This window comes from Nannospalax galili, unplaced genomic scaffold (genome assembly GCF_000622305.1).
Source record: "Nannospalax galili isolate Female #2095 unplaced genomic scaffold, S.galili_v1.0 scaffold1436, whole genome shotgun sequence".
In the NCBI taxonomy this organism is placed as follows: domain Eukaryota; kingdom Metazoa; phylum Chordata; class Mammalia; order Rodentia; family Spalacidae; genus Nannospalax; species Nannospalax galili.
In genome coordinates this window covers 39523-62511 of record NW_008338997.1, presented here as the reverse complement: position 1 = coordinate 62511, position 22989 = coordinate 39523, and the positions used below count along the sequence as shown (strand labels likewise).

General features: G+C 47.9%; 1 protein-coding gene across 1 annotated transcript in view; it reads right to left on the bottom strand.

The window, feature by feature from the left end:
* Carm1 (coactivator associated arginine methyltransferase 1) overlaps positions 1–22989 on the bottom strand; it is a gene marked incomplete at its 5' end in the record, with an annotated part of 55347 nt that overhangs the window by 7334 nt on the left and 25024 nt on the right. Inside the window, 7 exons of the mRNA XM_008833549.3 lie at positions 2055–2136; positions 2318–2408; positions 4947–5124; positions 6036–6146; positions 11571–11675; positions 12557–12663; positions 17642–17767. Coding sequence (XP_008831771.2) covers positions 2055–2136; positions 2318–2408; positions 4947–5124; positions 6036–6146; positions 11571–11675; positions 12557–12663; positions 17642–17767 — 800 coding nt within the window. The remainder of the gene's footprint in view (positions 1–2054; positions 2137–2317; positions 2409–4946; positions 5125–6035; positions 6147–11570; positions 11676–12556; positions 12664–17641; positions 17768–22989) is intronic.

The following is a 22989-nucleotide window of genomic DNA, read 5'->3' as shown; positions in this document are numbered from 1 at the left end:
ATACACATAAAATAAAAATAATAAATAAAATATTAAAAAAAAAAAAAGAGGCTGAGATTAGGAAGATCATAAATTGAAGGTCAGCCTGGACTACCTAGTGGGACTGCCTGGAAAGCAACGAAGATAACCAAAATGAAATTCATTAAAAAACAATAACTACAATTAAAAATTAGAATTCATCTGGGGGTCAGATGTGGTAGCACACACCTTTAATCCCAGGATTCAGGAGGCAGAGGCAGGCGTGGTGGTGCACGCCTTTAATCCCAACACTTGGGAGGCAGAGGCAGGCGGATCTCTGTGAGTTCAAGGCCAGCCTGGTCTCATAGTGAGTTCCAGGACAGCTGGGGCCACAGGGAGACCCTGTCTCAAAAAAAAAAAAAAAAAGCATCCTAAGCAGGGTGTGGGTATGCTGGCCTTTAATCCCAGCTCTTGGGAGGCAAAGGCAGGTGCACCTCTGTGAGTTTGAGGCCCACCTGGTCTACATAGTGAGTTCCAGGCCACATGGGACTACAGGGAGGCCCTGTCTCAAAAAAGATCCCCCCCCCAAAAAAAAAGTATGGACCCAGGAACTGGAGAGCTGGCTCAGCAATTAAGAGCACTGGCTGCTCTTGCAGAGGACCCAGGTTCAGTTCCCAGCACCTACAGAGCAGCTAAAACTATCTGTAATTCCAGTTCCAGGGGATCCATCGCCCTCTTCTGGCCACTACAGGCATGGCATGAACATACAGCACTTACATACATGAAGGCAAAACACACACATAAAATAAAAATTAAAAAGTATGTATCTGTATAGGCACATCTAGGTGCTAACCCTTTGGTAAGACAATAAAAACACTGTGTGTACACTGTGGTACTCATGTGGAGGTCAAAGGACAACCTGGAGCTGGCTCTCTCCTTCTATATGTGGGTCCTGGGGATCAAACTCAGGTTGTCAGACTTGGCAGTGTCTTTACCACTGAGCTATTTCACTGGCCCATCAGAATTTTTTCATTTTTACTTTTCTCTCAGGTTTATTTTTTTTTTAAATAGGGTCTCACTATGTTCCCCTGGCTGGCCTTGAACTCAGAGATTTGCCTGTCTCTGTTTCCCAAGCTCTCTTGCTCTCCCTCTCTCTCAAGTATTTTTAAAAAATATTTTTATTTATGTGTAGGAGTGTATTGCCTGCATGTAAGTGCATCCATGTCACGCAATGCCTGCGGAGGTCAGAAGAGGGCATCAGATCCCCTGAAATTGAAGTAATGGACGGTTGTTAGTCACCTTGTGGGTTCTGGGATTTAAACCCGGGTCCTGTGTCAGAGGGTCCTGTGTAAGAGCAGCCACTGCTCTTAACTGCTGAGCCATCTCTCTAACCCCCAAGCTCTCTTGTTTTTTAACAGATTTTTTTTTTTTTAAATTTTAAAAATATGTGCACGCTAGGTGTGGTGGCACATGCCTTTAAACCCAGCATTTGGGAGGCAGAGGCAGGCAGATCTCTGTGAGTTGGAGGCCAGCCTGGTCTACATAGTGAGTTCAAGGACAGCGAGAGTTACAGGGAGAACCTGTCTCAAAAAAGACCAAAAAAAAAAAAAAATGCGTGTATATATCTGTGTACATGAGAGGATTCCTGCAGCTGGAGTTAACAGACAGTTGTGAACCATCTGATGTGTCCTTTGCAAGAGCACCACACCACAAACTGCTGAGCCATGTCTCCAGCCCCATTTTATTTCTTATCCTGTTTTATAAGAAAGAGCTGAGGATAGCTTGCAGCTCTGGATCCCCTTGCTGCAACCTCCCAAATTTGGAGTTACAGGTGTGTTGCATCATGGCTAAACAGACTCTTCATTTCTGCACCATGGCTCTGTGGGATGAGTTAACTGGGAATCACTCCTTGAGCTGAGGCGCCCTGCAGACTGGATTTGTGCCCAGTATTACCCTCTATCTCTGAGAGTCCTCTGCAAAGCTAAGCCAGCTGAGTGTAGCAGCACTGTGTTTTCTAGACTCCAGATCTTACATGAGGTCTTGATGAAGCCCAGCCCCTCCTGTCAGTCTGGTGGTGCCCTGAGTACACTACTCACCACCACAGGCTGCCGGAAATACTCATCCACGGCAGCACCTCGAAGGGCTGACAGGTCTACTCCATGGAAAGATGGCTGGTACCTGTGGAAAGCCCCCAACCCCACCCACAAGGTCAACAGCAGTGAGAGGCAGGTGGGGCTTCCCTACTGTCTCTCCCAGCTAGGCCTGGTGTAGCCTTCGTCTTTCAGGGCCTCTTGAGGGGAGGAGGAAGAGGAAGGGCTGGACACCACCCCAGGAGGCAGGACCCTAAGGGTGTACTCACCAGAAGTTGGCCTTGGTGAACTGCTCCATGTACAGCTGCTCATCCGTGAAGGGTGCAAGGTGGACATCACCAATGGTAGGGAACATGTTTCCTGGAGGTGGGGGGACAAGGAAGGGTGCTGGCATCAAAGCAGCACATCCTGCAGGGCCAGATATAGCTTCCAAAGCACCCCAAAACCCCCAGCCATGGTTTTCTCGCCTTTCGTTCATTCATGCATCCATTCATGCTACAGTGTGGAGTGTAATGTCAGTGGCTCTGGCAGGCTTGGCCTGCACATCGCTGCAAATCTGAACTGGCGCAATACTGTTTTGTAGTGCTGGGGATGGAACTTAGTATGCTAGGCAAGAGCTCTGTCACTGAGCAGAACAACCAGACATAAACTTATTTTTTGCTTTAGGAATTTTTACTCATTTAATTAATTAATTTATTTATTTTGGTCTTTTGGAAACAAAGTCTCCCTGTAGCCCCAGCTGGCCTGGAACTTACTATGTAGACCAGGCTAGCCTTGAACTCCCAAATGCTGGGATTAAAGGCATGTGCCACCACACCCAGCTCACTATGACACCCTTATTGCCTAACTATCTCTACTTTTTTTTGGTCTTTTTGAGACAGGGTCTCCCTGTAGCCTCAGCTAGACTCGAACTCACTATGTAGACCAGGCTAACCTCTAACTCACAAAGATTTGCCTGCCTCTGCTTCCCCAGTGCTGGGACTAAAGGCATGTGCTACCATGCCTGGCTCAGGAATTTTTATTTTTTCTAGCCCAGGCAACTCACTATGTAGCCCTGTACCCCTGAATCTCCTGACTTAGCCTCCCTAAGTATTAGGATTACAGATATGAATACCACACCCAGCTTGTCTTTTTGGATGGGGGGTTCTTGCTGTGTAACCCAGGCTGGCCCTGAACCCCTGAATTCTGCCTCCCAGGTGCTGGTGTGTGCCACCACAACCAGCTGCCAACTCAGGTCAGAGGGTCCTTTCTTCAATGCTGTTGATCTTCTAGCCATAAGCCAATTATCAATTCAAAAATTCCCTAAGTGAAACCAAGCAGCCTCACTTCACCGAAGGTTGATTTAACTACCAGTTTGGGTCCAGTATACTTTCTCATCACACCAGCCCTTACTAGATCCCAGAAGGTGGGTGGGCCTCTCCCTATGACCCAGTGATAGCATTGCGGAGTAGGAAGGGACTTACTAGAGGCTCTTGGAGCCCAGGAGTACCCAGGCTGCAGCCAGCCAGTGTTCCTCAGGCACTGCCCACCAGCTGTGCACACACACAGACAAAGCCAGGGAAGACCCTAGCCTATTTAGGGGTTCAGCTGCATCCCCCCAACTAAGGCTGCCCAGGTTCTGGCCCAGACACATGGCATGTGGCTAAAGTAGAGGTGGAGGATCCTCTGTGACTTAAGAGCAGATAGACAAGGCCAGACTAGCAGCTGGGAAGGCTGAGCTGAGGAGGCTGTGAGAACAGCTGGCCTACAGATTTGGGCCTCCCACTAGCCTTTGGGGGGTGGAAGGAGGTCCTGAGACAATCCTCACAATCCTCATCAGGCTAGAAATGCTCAGCCATGGCCAATAAGGATAAAAAGGGCAGGTTGGGCAACATGGGAAGGTGCCCTACTTCTGGCTCTTGCAGGCCAGGGGAAGGCTGCCTTGAATCCTCATAGGGGCCTCTGAGGAGTTGAAGGCCACCTTACTGGCCGGCCTCCAGCCTGACACATCCCATGAGGGTCAGCCACCCCTAACCCCACATCAGGGCCAGAGGAGAGGAAAGGAGCCCCAGGATAGTCACACACTGGACATAGGACCTAGTTTTGGAGAATTGTAGCTACCTCCTGGCTCTAGGAGCAGAGCCAAAGCCGGTTCCCAACCAAAGGAGCTACACATTTGCCAAAGCTGCTAGCAACACTGCCTGTTTGCCAAGCTCCATCTGTGACTGCTGCTAGGCCAGGGACCATAAACCTCATGCACATGTATCCTACTTGCCTGTATAGAACTATTCAGATACAGATATATCCCAAGACCCAGCAGAGAAATGGGCTTTGCTGGTGCTCTGGGCAGAGTACAGACCCCGATTCAGACTGGCAGACAGAAACACTCTCATCCAGAGGCACAGTCAGGACAGTCAGAAATATGGACAGGAGGGGAGAGATGAGATGTTCACACAGCTGCCCAAGGCCTCAAACATGCACTCATACCTACACACCTTCACAGGAGTACACACCCACTCATATGCCCTCCCACACACCATGCCATCATGTATATACCCTTACACCCTCAGTGCACATCTACTCTTGTCCTAGCTTTTAGGGGAACAGGTGTGTGAGAGCACCTGCCCAGACAAGGTTTGTAGTTCTATGATTAACAACCCTTGGGGAACCAGCAACTACAGACCCGAGTTCTAGCCCAACCTTGGGTAAGAGTGGCCCTGTGGCAGACAGAAGGACACACAGAAGAGGTGCCAGGTACTCTGGAGGGTCTGGGGCTCCAGAAGGCATAGCCATAGGTGAGGCTGGGGTAGGAAGCAGGGAGAAGCCCTCAGTATGAACACTGAAGTCACTGATAAGCAGGACTGCTCAGCCTGGGTGGTGCAGCTACGATCCATGCCCGTGGGCTGTGGTGACACTCACCGCTAGGCTTCAGGTACTTCTTGGCATGGAGGTAGCTTTCCAGCATGCGCTCATTGAAGAGCATGTAGCCCATGGGCTCTGAGATGATGATGTCCACCTGCTCGGGCAGCGAGACCTCCTCAACCTTGCCAGGGATGACCACGATGCGGTCCATCAGGTTGTTACTCTTCACCAGGACCTGAGGAAGGTGGGGAAGGCTCACCTGGGGCTCCATGTGCCTATTGGCACATGTCTTCATCAGACCCTCTGCTCACCAGTGCCCTCTGTCCAGCCCTGGCCTCAAGTTGCCCTCTGCCTTCCCCGTGGGTATCCAAAGCATGGGGGCAGAGCTCTCCTGGGCCTGGCCTGCTGCTGCTGGACAAAATAAGAACCCCAGAGCTAGAGCCCAACCCTGCAGGCCAGACACCCCACTACTCAACTCTCACACATAGCAGGCTAGGGAAAAGGGATGTGTGTATGAGCAGGTAGAGGCCATATCATAAGAGATTTAAGTGAGTGTGGCTACGTGAACAAATAAGGCCTGCAGCTCCTAAACAATGAAGGAGGTTTACAGTGAGGCCCACAGTCCTGGGCACAGACAGGAGCATTAGACACAGATATCTGCTTGTGTATTCACAAAAAAGTGTAGAAGGCCCAAAGGGAATCTGTCTCTCTGGTGAAGGGGCTGGGTGGTGGGGAGTCAGGAGTAGGGAAGGAAAGTACAGTGTTAACCCCACTATAGCTTTTCAGTTCTGTACTTGCAAATGAAAATTTCCATGAACAGAAAGAAAATGGGAGGTCACAGGAAGAGATGACAACACAAAATGAAATCCTGTTGTCACCTACACAAGACAGGTGGGGGCTCAGGCAGGCTAGCAGTTAGGACAGCCTAAGTATGTGTCCCAGAACTCCCATGGGGAAGCTACTGAACCTCCTGCCCCTGCCCTCATGGTTTTAGAGACAAGGAAAAAAAAACCCAGCGTGCGTGCGTGCATGTGTGTGTGTGTGCGTGTGTGTTGTGTACACCCTGGGGATTCCCAGCAAGTACAGGGATGAAAGACGAAAGGACAGGGGCAAGGCAGCAGGTCTCATCCTCAGCGGGACACTGACCTCAGCATGCTGGGCCATGGTGCTGGCCTCCACTGCATAGATTTTCCTGGCTCCAGCTTGGGCGGCGAAAAACGACAGGATCCCAGAGCCACAGCCCACGTCGAGAACGATCTAAGGAAACAGTATGTGTGTCTGTGTGAGGCTATGGATTATGCTGACATACACACTGTCCCCACAGACATAAATATGAACAACAGTACAACTACTATGTGTTTGTACTTAAAAAACATTTAAAAAATTAAAAATTTAAAAATTTAAAAAACATTTCTTTCAGGCTGGCTAGATGGCTCAGAGGGTAAAGGTGCTTACTGCCAAGTCTGATGACTTGAGTTTCAAGTAGAGAATCAATTCTCCCCAAGATGTCCTCTGACCTCCACATACATCTGGTAGTGCACACATGGGCATGGTCACACACAAATAAATAAATGTTATCTTAGGGCTGGAGAGATGGCTCAGCAGTTAAGAGCACTGACTGCTCTTGCAGAGGACCCAGGTTCCATTCCCAGCACCCACATGGTGGCTAAGAACCGTCCTTAACTCCAGTTCCAGGGGAATCCAATGCCCTCTTCTGACCTCCAAGGCACTGCACAACACGGGTATACTTACACACATGCAGGCATAAAATTCATACACATAAAATAAAAATAATAGTCAGGCGTGGTGGCACACGGTCAGAGGCAGGCCAATCTCTGAGTTCAAGGCCAGCCTTGGTCTACATAGCAAGTTCTAGGACAGCTGGGGCTACAGAGAGACCCTGTCTCAAAAAGACCAAATAAATAAATAAATAAATAAATAAATAAATAAATAAATAAAATTTTAAAAAAATAAATGTAATTTGGGGCTGGAGAGATGCCTCAGCAGTGAAGAGCACTGGCTGTTCTTGCAGACAACCCAGGTTCAAACTGCAGCACCCACATGACACCTAACAACTGTCCCTAACTCCATTTCCAGAGGATCTGATGCCTTCTTCTGTCCTCCACAGGGACTGCACGACACAGGTGCACTTACATACATGCAGACAATATAAGCATACACATAAAAAATAAAAGTAATAAACAAATAAAATAAATGTAATCTTAAAAAATTTTAGGGGCTGAAGAGATGAGTCCGTGGTCATTAGCTGCTCTCGCAAGGGACCTGAGTTTGGTTCCCAACACCCACATGGGATAACAACTCTCTGTAAATCTAGCCCTCTTCTGGCCTCTGAGGGCATGCATACACGTGTTGTACCTACATACATTCTGGGAAAACATTCATACACATAAAATAAATTACCACGAAAAAGAAACCAAACCAAAGAAGATGAAAAAAAGGGAAAAAAAAGAAAAAGAAAAAGAAAAAAAGAGCCTTGCATGGCAAACACCTATAATCCCAGCACTGGGAAGACTGAGGCAGGAGAACCATGAATTCAAGGACTACATAGACCTGGTAGAAAATGGAAACAAGGGTGATGTGGGAGGGAGGGGGAGGTAAGAAGCAGACACAGGTACTAGAAGAAATACCCATACCACTAGGACTCACTGCCCATGCCCAGCATAGGACTCAGAGATGTGGAGTCACCTGTCCAGAGTCTGAGACACAGCTGGTGAAGTGAGTGACAGAAAAGTCTACACGGGTCTACATAGCCAGTTACAGGCCAGCTGGAGCTACGGGAGAAAGCTGCATTCAGACAAGTCCTCTCAGGGCCCAATGTCCTATAGGACAGCAAGGGACTCTGGAGTGGGACATGATCAAGGCCCAGGATGAAGTAGTTCCATAAGGACCATGATAGGAAATCAGGCTTGGGGTGAACACTTAAGACCATGGTGATAGACAGGATCGTACAAGAGGATTTTGAGTTGAAAGACAGCTAAAACTACAGTGAGATGTATAGTCTCAAAACAGAACAAAATAGTGACAGAAACACGGGCTCCAACTGTTGCAAAAAAGAAGACAAATATTGGGTCATAAGATGAGAAGGAGGTGGGTTCCTATGTAGAGACCCTAAGTGGGGCGCAGTGGCCCTTGTCTGCAATTCAAGCACTTGGAAAGTATAAGTGGGAGAATCAGGAGTTGATTTGTAGTTGGTTGCTATACTGTCTCAATCCAAAGAAAGAGAGAGAAAGAGAGAAAGAAAGAGAAAGAAACAGAGAAAGAGAAGGAAGGAAAGTACAGAGGGAGGGAGGGAGGGAAAGGAAAGCAGAAAGAAAGAAAGAAAGAGAGAGAGAGAGAGAGAGAGAGAGGAAGGAAGGAAGGAAGGGAGGGAGGGAAGGAAAGAAAGAAGAGAAAGAAAGAAAGAAAGAGAGAGAGAAAGAAAGAAAGAAAAAGAAAGAAAGAAAGAAAGAAAGAAAGGAAGGAAGGAAGGAAGGAAGAGAAAAGAAAGAAAAGCATAAAAAAGGAAGAGATGCCTCACCTCAGGACGGGCTCACATCCCTCTAAGGAAAACTACATTCAATCTTCCTGACCTACCAAGTGCCTCAACTTCTCCTGGCCAGTCTGAAGCATGCTAGGAACATTGAGCAGCCAGCACTGGGCAGAAACATCCAACAGAAAGCCTAGCTCATACTAAAGTGTTCACTGTCAGGGCTGGAGAGACGGCTCAGCAGTTAGGAACACTGATTAAGACCCAGGTTCGAATCCCAGCACCCACATGGCAGCTAACAACTGTCCGTAACTCCAGTTCCAGGAGATCTGACAGCCTCTTCTCACCTCCGAGGGCACTGCACAACATGGGTGCACTTTACCTACATACAGGCAATACATACATACACATAAAAAAAATAAAAAAATAAAAATAAAGTGTTCAGTGTCTAGTCCGATGTGGTCCCAATGCCTTTAGTCCTAGCACTTGGGAAGCAGAGGCAGGCATATCTCTGTGAAATGGAGGCCAGCCTGGATTACATAGCCAGTTCCAGGCCAGCTGGGACTACAGGAAGACCCTGTATTAAAACGAAAGTAGAAAGCTGGGTGTGGTAGCACATGCTTTTAATCCTAGCACTCAGAAGGCAGTGACAGGCAAATCTCTTTGAGTTCAAGGCCAGCCTGGTCTACATAAATGAGTTCCAGGCCATCTGGGGGCTACAAGGAGACCCTGTCTCAAAAAGACCCCAAAAAAAAAAAGAAAAGAAAAATAAAAGTGTTGTATGTTGTGGCATAGGTTTTAATCCTAGCACTCAGGAGGCAGAAGCAGGTCTACGTAGTCAGTTCTAAGCCAGATGGGGCTACGGGGAGACCTTGTCTCAAAAAACTAAATCAAGAGGCTGGAGAGTTGGCTCAGGGGTTAGGAGCACTGGCCGCTCTAGCAGAGAACCTGGGTTCAATTCCCAACACCCACATGGCAGTTAACAACCATCCATAACTCCAGTTCCAGAGGAATTTGACACCTTCTTCTGACCTCCACAGGCACTGTACGACACGGGTGCACTTGCATACATGCAGGCAATACACTCATATACATAAAATAAAAATAAAATATTACAAAAGTATTCACTGTCTTGTACAATTAATCCAACACCATACTGAGAGTAAGAAACAAAACGGCAGCCAGACATGGTGGCATAGATGCTTTAATCCCAGCACTCGGGAGGCAGAGGCAGGCAGATCTGTGTGAGTTCAAGGACAGTCTGGTCTACACAGTGAGTTCCAGGCCAGCTGGGGCTACAGAGAGACCCTGTCTCAAAAAGACCAAAAAAAAAGAGAGAGAGAGAGAAACAAAATGGTACTGGGAGCGTCTCCTCTCCACCCCACCTTTCTACCTCTCTGGAAATGGTATGTACACTAGGCTGGCCTTAGAATTCAAGAACTCTGCCTGCCACACCAACCATTCACACTTTGCTTGTTTCGAGTTGCATTTAGTCCAGGAAGGCCTTGCACTCCTGACACTACTGTTCAGAGGCCTCTCAAATGCTGGGACTGTAAATGTATACCATTGCATCTATAAAAAAAAATGGGGCTGAGGCTAGAAGCAGAGCCAGAAACAATGGCATAGAGTCATAAAGAGACTGAGGCAGGAAGATTGAGTGATTGAATATAGCTCAGAAAGAAAGGCAAGGCCCTTAACAAAATAAAGTCCTTTCTCCAGAGTCCTGCCCCTACCCTGTTCCTGAAGGAAGAATGCTACCCAGAGAGACCAAGGTACATGTGGATGGCCTCGATGGGCTTCCTCAGCCAGCTGATTAGCATGCCATCTGCAGTGGTGCCTGGAAAACACCAGATGACAGTTCAATAGCTTGGACATAGAGAACTGGGGAGCTCACGGAAACAGACTCAGAGGTAGGTCCTGTCCCTCCCAGCCAGTGCATGTCTTCACCTTCATGCTTCACAATCCTTTCTGAGACGCCTGCAAGCATGCTTCCCTGAGCTGTGTGTAGCTTAGGCACATTGCTTTTGGAGGTGTCCCAATATAGAGCCTGTCTGTCAGAAGGCCTAGGCAAGGTAGCTGGGACCAGTCCCTGGTATCTAAGGTTAGGGAGGGCTCTATAGGGAAAAGTCCACAGTCTCTACGAGCTACCCTTTCTCCAGATAGGTGGTTAGAACTGAAATGGGTCAGAAGACTCTCAGCTAGGGCTGGCAGCTGCAGAACTGCTAGGGGTTAGGGGTGCCAAACCTGTCCCTCAGGAAGCTGTGTTGAACAGTGTGAGCACAGGGGGGAAAACTGTTTTCCTACACACTACTACTATGACTAGGTGAGGGTTGTTAATTTGGTCATCTCTCTCTCTCTCTCTCTCTCTCTCTCTCTCTCTCTCTCTCTCACACACACACACACACACTCACACCACACACACACACACACCCCACACACACCAAATACCACCTTCTATGTATGTACTGCCACCCCTTTGTTTTTCAGTGCTAGAATGGAACTCAGGGTCTTCTTCATGCTAGGCAAAACCACTGCCACTGAGCTATACACCCCAAATCTTATAGTTTTTTAATGCAGGAGGTGGTGGGTGAGACAGGGTCTCATGTAGCCAAGACTGGCCTCAAACTCTCTAGGAAGCTGAGGATGACCCTCTTGTCTTCACCTTCCAAGCCCTGGAATTAGAGTGAAGCTTGATATAAAACTTGTATTTGTACACCATATCCCAGTACAGACAAGGGAGAAAACAGAACATTGAAAGACATCTGAAGAAAGGGGAAAAGCGGGCTGGAGAGCTGGCTCAGCAGTTAAGAGCTTAAGAGCACCAGTTGCTCTTACAGCAGATCCACGTTGTTCCCAGCACTCACATGCAGCTAACAACCATCTGTAATTCTAGTTCCAGGGGCTCTGACACCCTCTTCTGACCTCCAGGAGTATTGTATGCATGGTGTGCACATGCATACATGCAGGCAAAACACTTAGACACATAAAACAAAAATTTTTTTAAAAAAGGGCAAGCATTGCTGAATAGTGAGACCCTGTCTCAGAACAACGTAATAGAAAGAAACAAGGAACACAGGCAATGGAATGGGGAAGTAGACCCAGAGCCTGATGGTGGGCCTGCAGGGTGAGGGAGGCACCTCTCGCCCTGTTCAAGCAGTCTGCAGCCTGGCCCTGCCTCCTAGGCAGGGACTCACCTTGTCCTTGAAGTCAGTGTGGTTCTGCAGGATGGCGCGCTGGTAGGTGCCTGTCCGAACATAGTCCTGCATCATGTTCTGCTGCTGGGACAGGTAGCCATAGAACTGGAATAGAAACACACCAATAGCACATGGCATGCAGCAGGACAGATGGCCTAGCTGACAGGCCATGTGATGGACAAGCTGATGGCATAAACCTCCCTCTTGAGGCCAAACACCCTCTACAGGCCCAAACCCCACGGCCGACTGTCAGCTACTCCAGAAAGGGAAGCAGGGGCCTGATGGCAGTCCCTGAGAGGGACACTGCCACTGCCATCAAGATGCCACTTGGACCTGGAGGCCACCCAGGAGACCACAAAATCTGCCATGGGTGGGGTTCTAACATCCAGGGGCCAAGTGTCCCATCTTAGGGCCCCAAAGAAGAAGAGGAACAGATGGAACAAAACCCCAAAGCTCAGAGTGCCAGGCAGATGAGGTGCAGTATCTCTCTGTAAGACAGGCCGGTCAGGAGGCAGTGTGGCACCTGGCAGGGCCATAGGCTTTGACATCAGGCAGACCTGGCTTTCCCATCGTGGCTCTGTTGCATAAAAGCTGTGTGACTTGGAGCAAGTCACTTAACCTCTCTGAGCCTCAGTTTTCTTATCTGTAAAATGGGGACAATAACAGCACTTACTTCCTTGAGTTGTTGGGAAGGTTCAGGTGCTTCTGGGCAGTGCCCGACACCCACCAAGGGTTTAGGACACTGCTATTATTCTGTCATTATGCTAAACACCTGGGGACCTGGGTGTCAAGAAACCCACTCACACCTCACAGATGAGGAAACTGAGGCCCAGCAAGCAGAAGACACCTGCCCGAGGCTATGCAGCTAGTAAAGTACAGAGCTAGGATGGGCCACGCATGTGGACCTACCCTATGCTGCATGACTTTCCTGGGAAAGGGAGGGACAGACCAGGCAGTAGCCCGGCCCAAGGCAGGCAACAACCCACCTGAAAATATTGCACGGCTGAGGACTCCTCTGTCCTCTCGCTGAACACAGAGCGCTCCAGTGTATGGCCCCGGCAGGTTTTCAGGATGTTGTAGAAAGAACAGAAATCTGGAACAGGGGAGCTGGGTCACTGACACAGTCTCCCTCGGGGACCATGACCATGACCACCCCAGGAAGCCAGTACTGCAGTCCTCTGAGAGCATCCAGAGGGGCCTGAGTGCCTCTTGAGGCCTGCCCACCCACACTGACTTGTCTTAAGCCTATGAGACCTGGTGACTTCTTTTCCCCCAAGACAATAGAAAAGGACAGGAGGGAAGCTAAGACTGCCACTCTGTAACCACCACAAGTATATATCGGGGTTCCCCCACTGTGGAGTGCTATGTGTTGAGGAGAGGCCTGGGCACTTCCTCCCACAGATCAGCTTGGCAAGGTGTGAGGGACAAAGGCCACTGTTTGGGTGCCAGTCTTCCAGCGATCAGACAGACCCACACTCACCCAGAGTTTGCAGTGGCCTCTGAAAATGGCAGTGGACACAAGAGACCACCCTAGGGTCTAAGACAGTGGGCTAGTTCCATGGATCCAGGGCAGCACACAGGAGCCACAGGGCATCATCGGAGATGTAGTGCTATTACGTTCTTTGATTCACACAGAAGTTACTGGAAGTCAGTAAACATTCCAGCATGGAGGCGGGAGAGCTCATCAGTTCCACCCTAGCTGAGGAGCTGGGGACAGATGGTTTGGGGGAGGGGGGTGAAATCAGATTTCTTTCCTTTTTTTTTTTTTTTTTTTTTTTTTTTTTTTTTTTTTTTTTTGAATTTGTCTTTTTGAGACAGGGTCTCCCTATAGCCCCAGCTGTCCTGGAACTCACTATGTAGACCAGGCTGGCCTCGAACTCACAAAGAGCTGCCTGCCTGTGCCTCCCAAGTGCTGGGATTAAAGGCATGCGCCACCACACCCAGCAATATTTTATTATTTTAATTTTATGTGTATGAGTGTATTTCCTGCATGTATGTGAGTACACCTGTCACCCGTATCGTGCAATGCCTCAGAGGTCAGAAGAAGGCTTCGGATTCCCCTGGAACTGGAGTTAAGGACGGTTCGTAGCTGCCATGTGGGTTCTGGGAATTGAACCTGGGTCCTTTGCAAGAGCAGTCAGTGCTCTTAACCGCTGAGCCATTTCTCCAGCCCAGGATCAGATTTCTTTAAGGGTATGGACCCTGGTGGGTCCCCACCTCAAGTGGATGACCACATACTCAAGAGTATATAGGTAGCAGAAATTGGTCTCAACGGGGTACTAAAAAAAAAAGGGAAGCTGGAGAGGTGGTTCAGTGGTCATTACACAACACAAGCGCACTTACATACTTGCAGGCAATATTCTCATACACATAAAAATAGCAAATAAGATATATTTTTTTAAAAAAAGAGGCCTAGGGGCTGGAAGGATGCTCAGCAGGTTTCCTGTTCTTCCAGAGGACCTGAGCTCAGTTACTAGCACCCATACCCACACCCACCAGCTCACAACTGCCTATAACTCTGCTTTTTTTGACCTCCACAATCGTCCACAAACATTACATACACCACACACACACACACAAAATTTTTTAAAAGAGGACTAGAAGTTAGGGAGTAGAGAGATGGGAGATGAATCTGTAAGGAGTTGGGGGATGATCTGGGTGAATATAAGACATTTTACAAATGTATGAAAGTCTGAAAGAATAATATACTTTCTAAAAAATAAGTTACTTGCCGGGCGTGGTGGCGCACGCCTTTAATCCCAGCACTCGGGAGGCAGAGGCAGATGGATCTCTGTGAGTTCAAGGCCAGCCTGGTCTACATAGTGAGTTCCAGGACAGCTGGGGCTACAGCGAGACCCTGTCTCAAAAAGAACAAAAAAATAAAAAATAAAAATAATAAATAAATTAAAAAAAGGAAGCTGTCTTTATAAAAAAAAACAAAAAAAAAAAAACCTGACACAGCAGCATTGCCTGTCACACCTGACACAGACAGGAGAATCCATAGATGCTCTTGTGGGTCAGGTAGCCTGGCATACACAGTACTGGACAGTAAGAGACAGAGTGGAAGGTGAATACAGATATCAACAAGGTCCTCTTACCTCCACACAGGTGCTACAGCATGGCATGGCATGCCCCACCCGTGCTCGCACACAGGAACATGAGCACACACAAAAATTTAACAAGTGGATCACGATAGTCCCCTCTCATTGGCAGTTCCCTCTCATTCCTGAGGAATCCATGCAAGACACTCCTCAGATGCCTGAAATGAAGTGGGCCAGGCACTCCACGTGCTATGCTTTTCCTACATTGAAAACAAGAGTTCTCAGCTCACCGCATAAATACCTACAAATCAGTCTGTCAGTCGCAACTCCAAGTAATATTTTCTTTTTCTTTTTTTGGTCTTTTGGAAGCCACAGCTGACTTGGATTCATGATGGAGACCAAGCTGGCAGAGATCCACCTGCTCCTGCCTCCTGAGTGCTGGGATTACAGCCATGTGCCCGGCTCCAAGTAATATTTTCATTGAGACAGGGTTTCATAAAGCCCCGGCTAGCCTGGAATTCACTATGAAGCCAAGAGGACCTTGAACCTCCTGATCCTACTGCCTCTACCTCCGACTAGGATTAAATATGCTTCCTGCATCTGGTTTATACAGTGCTGGAAATGAAACCCATGAATTATTGCATGCTAGGCAAGTGCTTTACCAACTGAGTTACATCCCAGTTGCCAAAAAAAAAAAAAAAATCTTCAATTTTTGGGACAGGGTCTCATTTAACCCAGGCTGGCTCCAAACTTGCTACAAAGCTGAGGGTGACCTTGAGTTCCTGAGCCTCATGCATCTACTTTCCAAGTGCTGAGATTACAGGAAAGGGAAATGAGAAGGGGAGAGGGAAGGAAGGACAGAGTGGAGAAGAAAGGAGAGGAAAGGAGGAAGGAAAAGTGGGGTCTGTTTTTCAAAAAATATTTATTTATCTATTTTATTTATTTATTTATTTTTATTTTTTATTTTTTTGGTCTGAGACAGGGTCTCCCTGTAGCCCCAGCTGTCCTGAAACTCACTATGTAGACTAGGCTGGCCTTGAACTCACAGAGATCCGCCTGTCTCTGCCTCCCGAGTGCTGGGATCAAAGGCGTGCGCCACCACGCCTGGCCCTATTTATTAATTTTTATTTTATGTGTATGAGTCTAATGCATGTATGTAGGTAAGTGCATCCGTGTCATGCAATGCCCTCAGAGGACAGAAGAGGCTGTTGGATCCCCTGGAACTGGAGTTATGCAAAGTTGTTAGCTGCCATGTGGGTGCTGGGATTCGAACCTGGGTCTTCTGCAAGAACAGTGTTCTTAACCACTGAGCCATCTCTCCAGCCCCCATATTCATTATTTTTATATTATGTGTATGAGTGTATTGCCTGCATATATGTGAGTGCACCCGTGTCTTGCAATGCCGTGGAGGTCAGAAGACGGCTTCAGATTCCCCTGGAACTGGAGTTAAGGACGGTTCGTAGCCACCATGTGGGTGCTGGGAATCTAACCGTGGTCCTCTGCAAGAGCAGTCAGTGCTCTTAACCGCTGAGCCATCTCTCCAGCCCCAGAGGTCTGAAGATCTTTAGCAGAGGGGTGGTTACCTGGGTATGACAAGAGGGTCAGGATGGCTTTGGAGGATACATAAGAATTGAGGCCCTGGGGACCCAAAGCAGCCAGTGAGGGAGGGTCAGGACAGAGTTTTTGTGTTTGTTGTTGTTGTTTTATTTGTTTTGAGGTAGGATCCCACTATGTATCCCTCACTGGCCTAGAACTCAACTATGTAGACCAGGCTGGCCTCAAACTTACAGAGATCTGCCTACTTCTGTCTCACTAGTGCTGGGATTAAAGGTGTGCACCATCACAGCTGGCCTGCAGCAGAGCATTTATTCAAAACGGTGAGTACATGTAGAAGATACACGTCCTCCCAGGACTGTCATTTTCTTTTCGTTTTTTGAGGGGCAAAGGTCTTGCTATGCTACCCAATCTTGCTATGCTGCTTCAAATTCAAGGACTTAAGTGACTCTCCTGTCTTAGCCTTCTCAGGGGCTGGAAACATGGATACACACCACCATGCCCAGTTGAGACTGTGTTTTTTATTTGTTGGTTTAACAGGGATCTTGCATTGTTGCCCAGGCTGGTCTAGAACTCCTGGGCTCAAGCAATTTTTCTGCCTCCACCACCTCAGTACCTGGGACTGCAAGTGCTACGCGTGCATACCAAGGCATTAAGCATCTAGCTCGAATACTATCCCGTGTGTATATGAACACACAGTGCATGTATGTGCATGTGCATAAGGAGGAAAGATGTCAGCCTTGGGTGTCACTCCTCAGGAGTCTTCCACTTTGCCTTTTTGGTTTGGTTTTGTTTTGGTTTGAGACAGGGTCTCCCTGTAGCCCCAGCTGGCTTAGAACTTGCTATGTAGACCATGCTGGCCTCAATCTCACCGAGATCCATCTTAAAACCATATGCCCACACTTGGACCACCATGTTTTTTTAGGCAGGGTTTCTCATTGGCCTGGAACTTTTCCACAATGCTATGCTAGCGAGCCTATTAGACCCAGGAATTTGCCTGTATGCACCTCTCTAGCCCTGGGATTACAAGTGTATCACCACATCTGGCTTTTTTTTTTTTAAATGTGTATGAGTGTTATGCCTGCATGTAAGTAAGTGCACCCCTGTCGTGCAATGCCCGCAGAGGACAGAAGAGGCTGTCAGATCCCCTGGAACTGGAGTTACGACAGTTGTTAGCTACCATGTGGATGCTGGGATTCAAACCCGGGTCTTCTGCAAAAACAACCAGTGTTCTTTAACTGCTGAGCCATCTCTCCAGCCCCACACATCTGGCTTTTTATGTGGGTGCTGGGGATCAAACTCAGGTCCTCATGCTTGTGTGGTAAACACTTTAGTGACTGAGTCATCTCCCCAGCCTCATGGGACAATTATTCATGATGCTGGCAGATGATTTTCCAAAGGGACTGGCCGACATTCCCCAGACTCCAGAACCCCACCTATCCACCTGTCCATTTGTCATGGAACCAACACACATACCATTGGGTGTAGCAAACTGGATGAGGACGCTGTTGCAGCCAAGGGTGATGATGAAGGACTGTCTGCCCACGCGGCTGCACTCCGTCTCTCTGGACACTGAGCACTTGAACACACACACATCTTCATCTGGAAGAGAGACAGGGAGGCAGGCCTAAGTGGCAGTACCATGGTGACTGCCAATGGTTAAATTTGTCCCTGTTGCCCTTCCCTTCTGTCCTTTTGGCACTCCTAGATTGTTCTTTGGGAGTAGTGATTGTGGGGCACTCAGACTGCCTTGTGTCAGTAGGGGCCAAGCAGGCTACAGGGACGTGGTCAGGGTCCTCAGGTACAGTAGGTGAGGAGAAGCATGTATGCAGGGGAAAGATGTGGAAACCTGGAGACATCCTGACCCAGGGTGGACTAGGACAGGTGGTAAGAACATGGGCTGGGCCATCCTTGGGGAGACGCAGGCAACTAAAGGGTAAAAGGGGGCTATTGAGCCCAGTACCTAGGTCCTATAGAAAGAGGGGACATTTGTTCAGGGACCTAGTGAGCTACTGTGTGTGCCCAGTTGTAAGGTCCAGCACCTACTGTGGCCCTATGCATACCACAATCACTATTACTATTCATTCATTCAACAAGAGCCTGGCACACCAAACCTTAGCCTAATGTCCCCAGAAAAAGGACAAAGCAATCTGGCACTGCTGTACTACGCCACTGCATCTGTGTTATACTCTCTCATTTTTAAATTTATTATTATTGGGGTATTAGTATGAGCATGTGTATTCCACAGTGCTTATGTGGAAGTCAGAGGACAATTTTGAGGAGTTGGTTCTCCTCCCACATGGGTTTCAGGAATCAAACACTGATCATCAGACATATGCAGTAAGCACTTTTCCCCAATGAACCTTCTCCCGGGCCCTGTTTAGCACTCTTTTGACCTCAGCTCATCATAAAGGGACAGCAGACACCTGTAGATGCAAGACAGTCAGGTCCCCTCAAATGGCCATAGTCAGGTAAGAGATATAAAGTACTGAGAGCTACTCTAAAGTGAAGGAGATTCGGGAAAGGCAACAGTGAGGGTTCAGCAGACCCCAGCCTGGGGTCCAGCAATAGACAGAAGTTCAAGTAGGGGCTGCAGATGAACAGTGTGAAATGAGACACTGGCATTCTGAGCTTCCAAAAATATTCTCCTCACCCCTCCTTTTTTGACCCAGGGTCTCCGCGTAGCTCCAGCTGGCCTAGAACTCACTATGTAGACCAGGCTGGCCTTGAACTCACAGCAATCTGCCTGCCTCTGCCTCCCAGAGTGCTAGAATTAAAGGCATGTGCCACTATGTCTAGTTTCCCCCACACTTTTCTTTAAAAAAAAAAAATAGTTTATTGGGGCTGGAGAGGTGGCTCAGCAGTTAAGAGCACTGACTGCTCTTGCAGAGGACCCAGGTTTGATTCCCAGCACCCACATGGCAGCTAACAACTGTCCGTAACTCCAGTTCCAGGGGATCAGACAGGCTCTTCTGTCCTCCACAGGCACTGCATGACACACGTACACTTACCTACACACAGGCAATATACTCATACACATAAAATAAAGTATTAAAAAAAAAAAAGTTGGAGGAGTCACACATTCCAAAAAGTGTCAAGGAAGATTCAGTTATCACACTGTAGTACTAACAAAAGAAAGAACAGATATGGGTCAGAACAGAACCAGAGTCCAGAAAGAAGTCTGGATAAAGGTCTTAGATAAAGGTCAACTGTCTTTCCACAAAGTGCCAAAACTTTCGATGGAGAAACAACAGACTCCAGCAAGGGATCCTGAGACGGCTGGACATTCACTTGGAAGACTACAACTAGATCCCAGCCTCACACCATAGAACTGACTCAAAATGAATCAGTGATCCAAACACAGTTCAAACTAGAAGAGTTGGGCTGGTAAGTGGTTCAGCAGGTAAAGGTGCTGGCAGCCAAACCTGATGACCTGAGTTCAATCCCCAGTATACCCATGCTGGAAGGAGAGAAACAATTCTCTAAAGTTGTTCTCTGACCTCCACACATGTTGTCTCATGTACATATACACACACAAATAAATTGTAATTAAAAAAAAAAAAAACTAGAAGTCTCTTAGAAGAAAACATGGTATAAATCTTTTGTGACTTTCAAGTCTGGCAATAGATTCCTAGCTATGAAACTAAGATCATTGTAAATGATAAATTATAATTTAAATTTTTATTTGCCAGGTGTGGTGGTGCATGCCTTTAATCCCAGCAGATTGGGAGGCAGAAACAGGTGGAGTTCTGTAAATTTGAGGAGAGCCTGGTCTACACAGTGAGTTCTAGACCAGCTGGGGCTACAGGGAGACCCTGTTTCAAAATCTGAAATTTAAAATTAAAAAATTGTAATTCACAGATATCCACAACGGGTCCACATGCAGAGAATAACAGACTGCAGAGTGCTTATCTTATAGGACACACATATCAAACCTCTGCCCCACTAAGGCTCAAGAATCACTACAGAAGAGGGGGATAAAGATTGTTAAGAGCCAGAAGTGATGATGACCACAAGGAAACAGTTTTCCAGACAGCGGGGCAATTGGTCTTAGGAATTCACAGCAATGGTGACAGCATTAACAGGTTCCCCTACAATCTCAAACCAGACAAAATCCAAGACAAAAAAAGATGTGGGTAAGTGAAGCCAGGCATAGTGGCACAAGCCTTTAATCCCAGTACCCAGGAGGCAACGGCAGGTGGAGCTTTGTGAGACTGAGGCCAGCCTGATTTACATAGTGAGTTCCAGGCCAGCTGGGGCTACAAAGAGACCCCGTCTGCAAAAACCAAGTTCTAGTTCAGCCTGAGCTACACAGTGAAATCCTGACCTAAAACCCAAGGCTGGGATGTGGCTAAGGGGCAAAGCATTAGAAGCACAAGCATTTGCTGCACCCCAGCAAAGCAACAACCAAACAAACCAAACACAACACAACCAAACAAAACAAAACAAACACTCCAAACTTACTATAAGATGCTACTTCATACACATGACAGTGTCTAGAATAAAGAAAGGTGACATGCGACAAGTGACTGGAGATATATGGAGGAATTTAGTCTTTCACACATCACTAGTAGTGTAAAACAGGGTTTGCTGTAGGTGTTTTTATTGTTTTGAGACAGAGTCTCATTTGTAGCCTAAGCTGGAATGGAACACACTAAGTAGACCAGCCTGACCTCACAGAGATTCACTTGCCTCTGCCTCCTGAATTTAGGGGAGGGGGGATTTAAAGGTATATGCCACCATATCTGGCTATGGAAAGCATTTTGGAAATTCCTCAGAAAGTTCAATGTTGTATTTCCACTAGACAGCAATTCCACTCCTAAGAACTGAGAGACCTACACTTGTATGGCAACGATCAGGTAGAGAACCAGGCACGGGGACCATATCCAGCAGCCCAGTCAGCCAGGAGGCCTGAGAGCAGAGGATCATTGGAGCTCAGCCCAGGAGTTCAGGGCAAACCTGGGCCACATAGGGAGATCCTGCTTCGAAGAAAGAAAAGTACAGGCTGGGACTGGAACAGAATTGCAGAGTGTAGCACATTGGAAGCCCTGGGTTTCATCCCACCACCTCAGAAACAGGGGTTGTGCTGCACACCTGTAATCCTAGCCCTTGAGAGGTGGAGGCAGGTGAATCAGAAGTTAGAAGTTAGAGAAAACACACTCACATACACACACACATACAAAACTGGACACAACAGAAACGTTCATCAACTGACGAATGAATAAACAAGCTACAGAAGATAATCCGTTATCTAAGCACAGAGAGAAAGTCTAGACTTGCTATGACCAAGAACACTGTCAGAAATACTGTGTTCAGTGGAGAAAGACATACACGAAAGGTGGATGGGGACACCAGTAGCTGCGAGGGCTGCACGAAGGAAGAAATGAGGGGCTAGTGCTTCCCCAACATGGGGTTTCCTTTGGGGTGATTAAAAACTTTTGGAGCTAAAGGTCACAGTTACACAACACCCAATAAGCTCAATGGCACTTAAATGTGCTTTTAAACAATTCATTTTACTTAAAGACTTTTACCTCAACAGAGAAATTCTTCCCCACCTGACAGCTGGGCATGAGGGAGCCTGCAGTGCTGACAGGGACCCTGAATCCCCTGTAGTGCAGTCTAAGCCCGGAAAAGGCTAGGCTCCCTCCTTGCCCTGGAGCTGGTGCTACCTCCTGGGGCAGGACCTGCCTAGGGCAAGAATATTTGTTGCCTACTGCCCCACTGGCCCAAGGCAAGGTGCTTCTGGATCAACTGAGTGGGTCCAGGGTAGGGACTTTGGCCTGCATCTACGCCCCTCCCGGGGCTGGATATAAAAGTGCTCTGTATATAGGCCTTGAGCACACCAGAGCGCCTAATTATGAGAAGGCCTTGCCAGTTGCTCTGGGTGTCCTTCTGCAACTTGGCGCCAGGCAGGTGACCACAGCATCTGTGGCTGAGGGACACTTGGTTGCAGGCTGCAGCAGGATATGGATGGGGTCAAGGATGACTGAGCTGAGGGCTTCTGACATCACAGCCAGCAGAGCCAGCATTTTCTAAAGGTTACAGCTACTCTCAAGCCTGTCCTTTAATGCAACCAATCAACAAGCTGCACCATGCTCCCCAATGATTTTCAAAAGCCTTCTTTGGGAAGGTCTGGGATGTAAGCTTGGTGGGCAGAGCGCTTGCTTATCATGTATGTGCAAGGCCTCTTGGTCCCACCTCCAGCACTGCAATAAACCAAAAGAAACAATAAAGTTCTTACTGCCCAATTCTCTCACTGTAGCCTCCTATCTCCCACCCATGATCAACAGACCTCACTGGCCCAGGCCAGTCCCTCCCCCATAGCCATAGGCAAGCCTCAAGTATGGTATTGTCTATGCAGGCAACTGTCCCCTGTCAAGGCAATGTAGCTATTGGTGGGTGAGCCACAGGAGCTAGCCTTCAAGGGCTCCAAGGCTCAGAAAGGCTGCATATGGACTGCCACAAATGGACCCAGTGGTCTTCATATCTGGCTAACCAGCCAGCATATTTACAGGCTGTGTGTATGTGGCCCAGGGAGGTGAGGACACTTATAGGATGAGGCAACCCAAGAGGGGCTCAGGTGGTGGTTACCACCTATAGTATCACCACATGGGAGGCTGAGGCAGGAGGCCTATAGTATGAGGCCAGCCTGGGTTGCATAAATGAGTTCCAGGCCAGCATGAGTTATAGAGACCCTGTCTCAAGAAAACAAACAAAACAAAATTAATTAAAAGGAGGGGGGTGGATGTTCAGTAGGTATGAGAACCCGAGTTTGAATCTGCAGCACCTTTGTAAAAAGACAGGTTTGGCCACATGCACTCCTG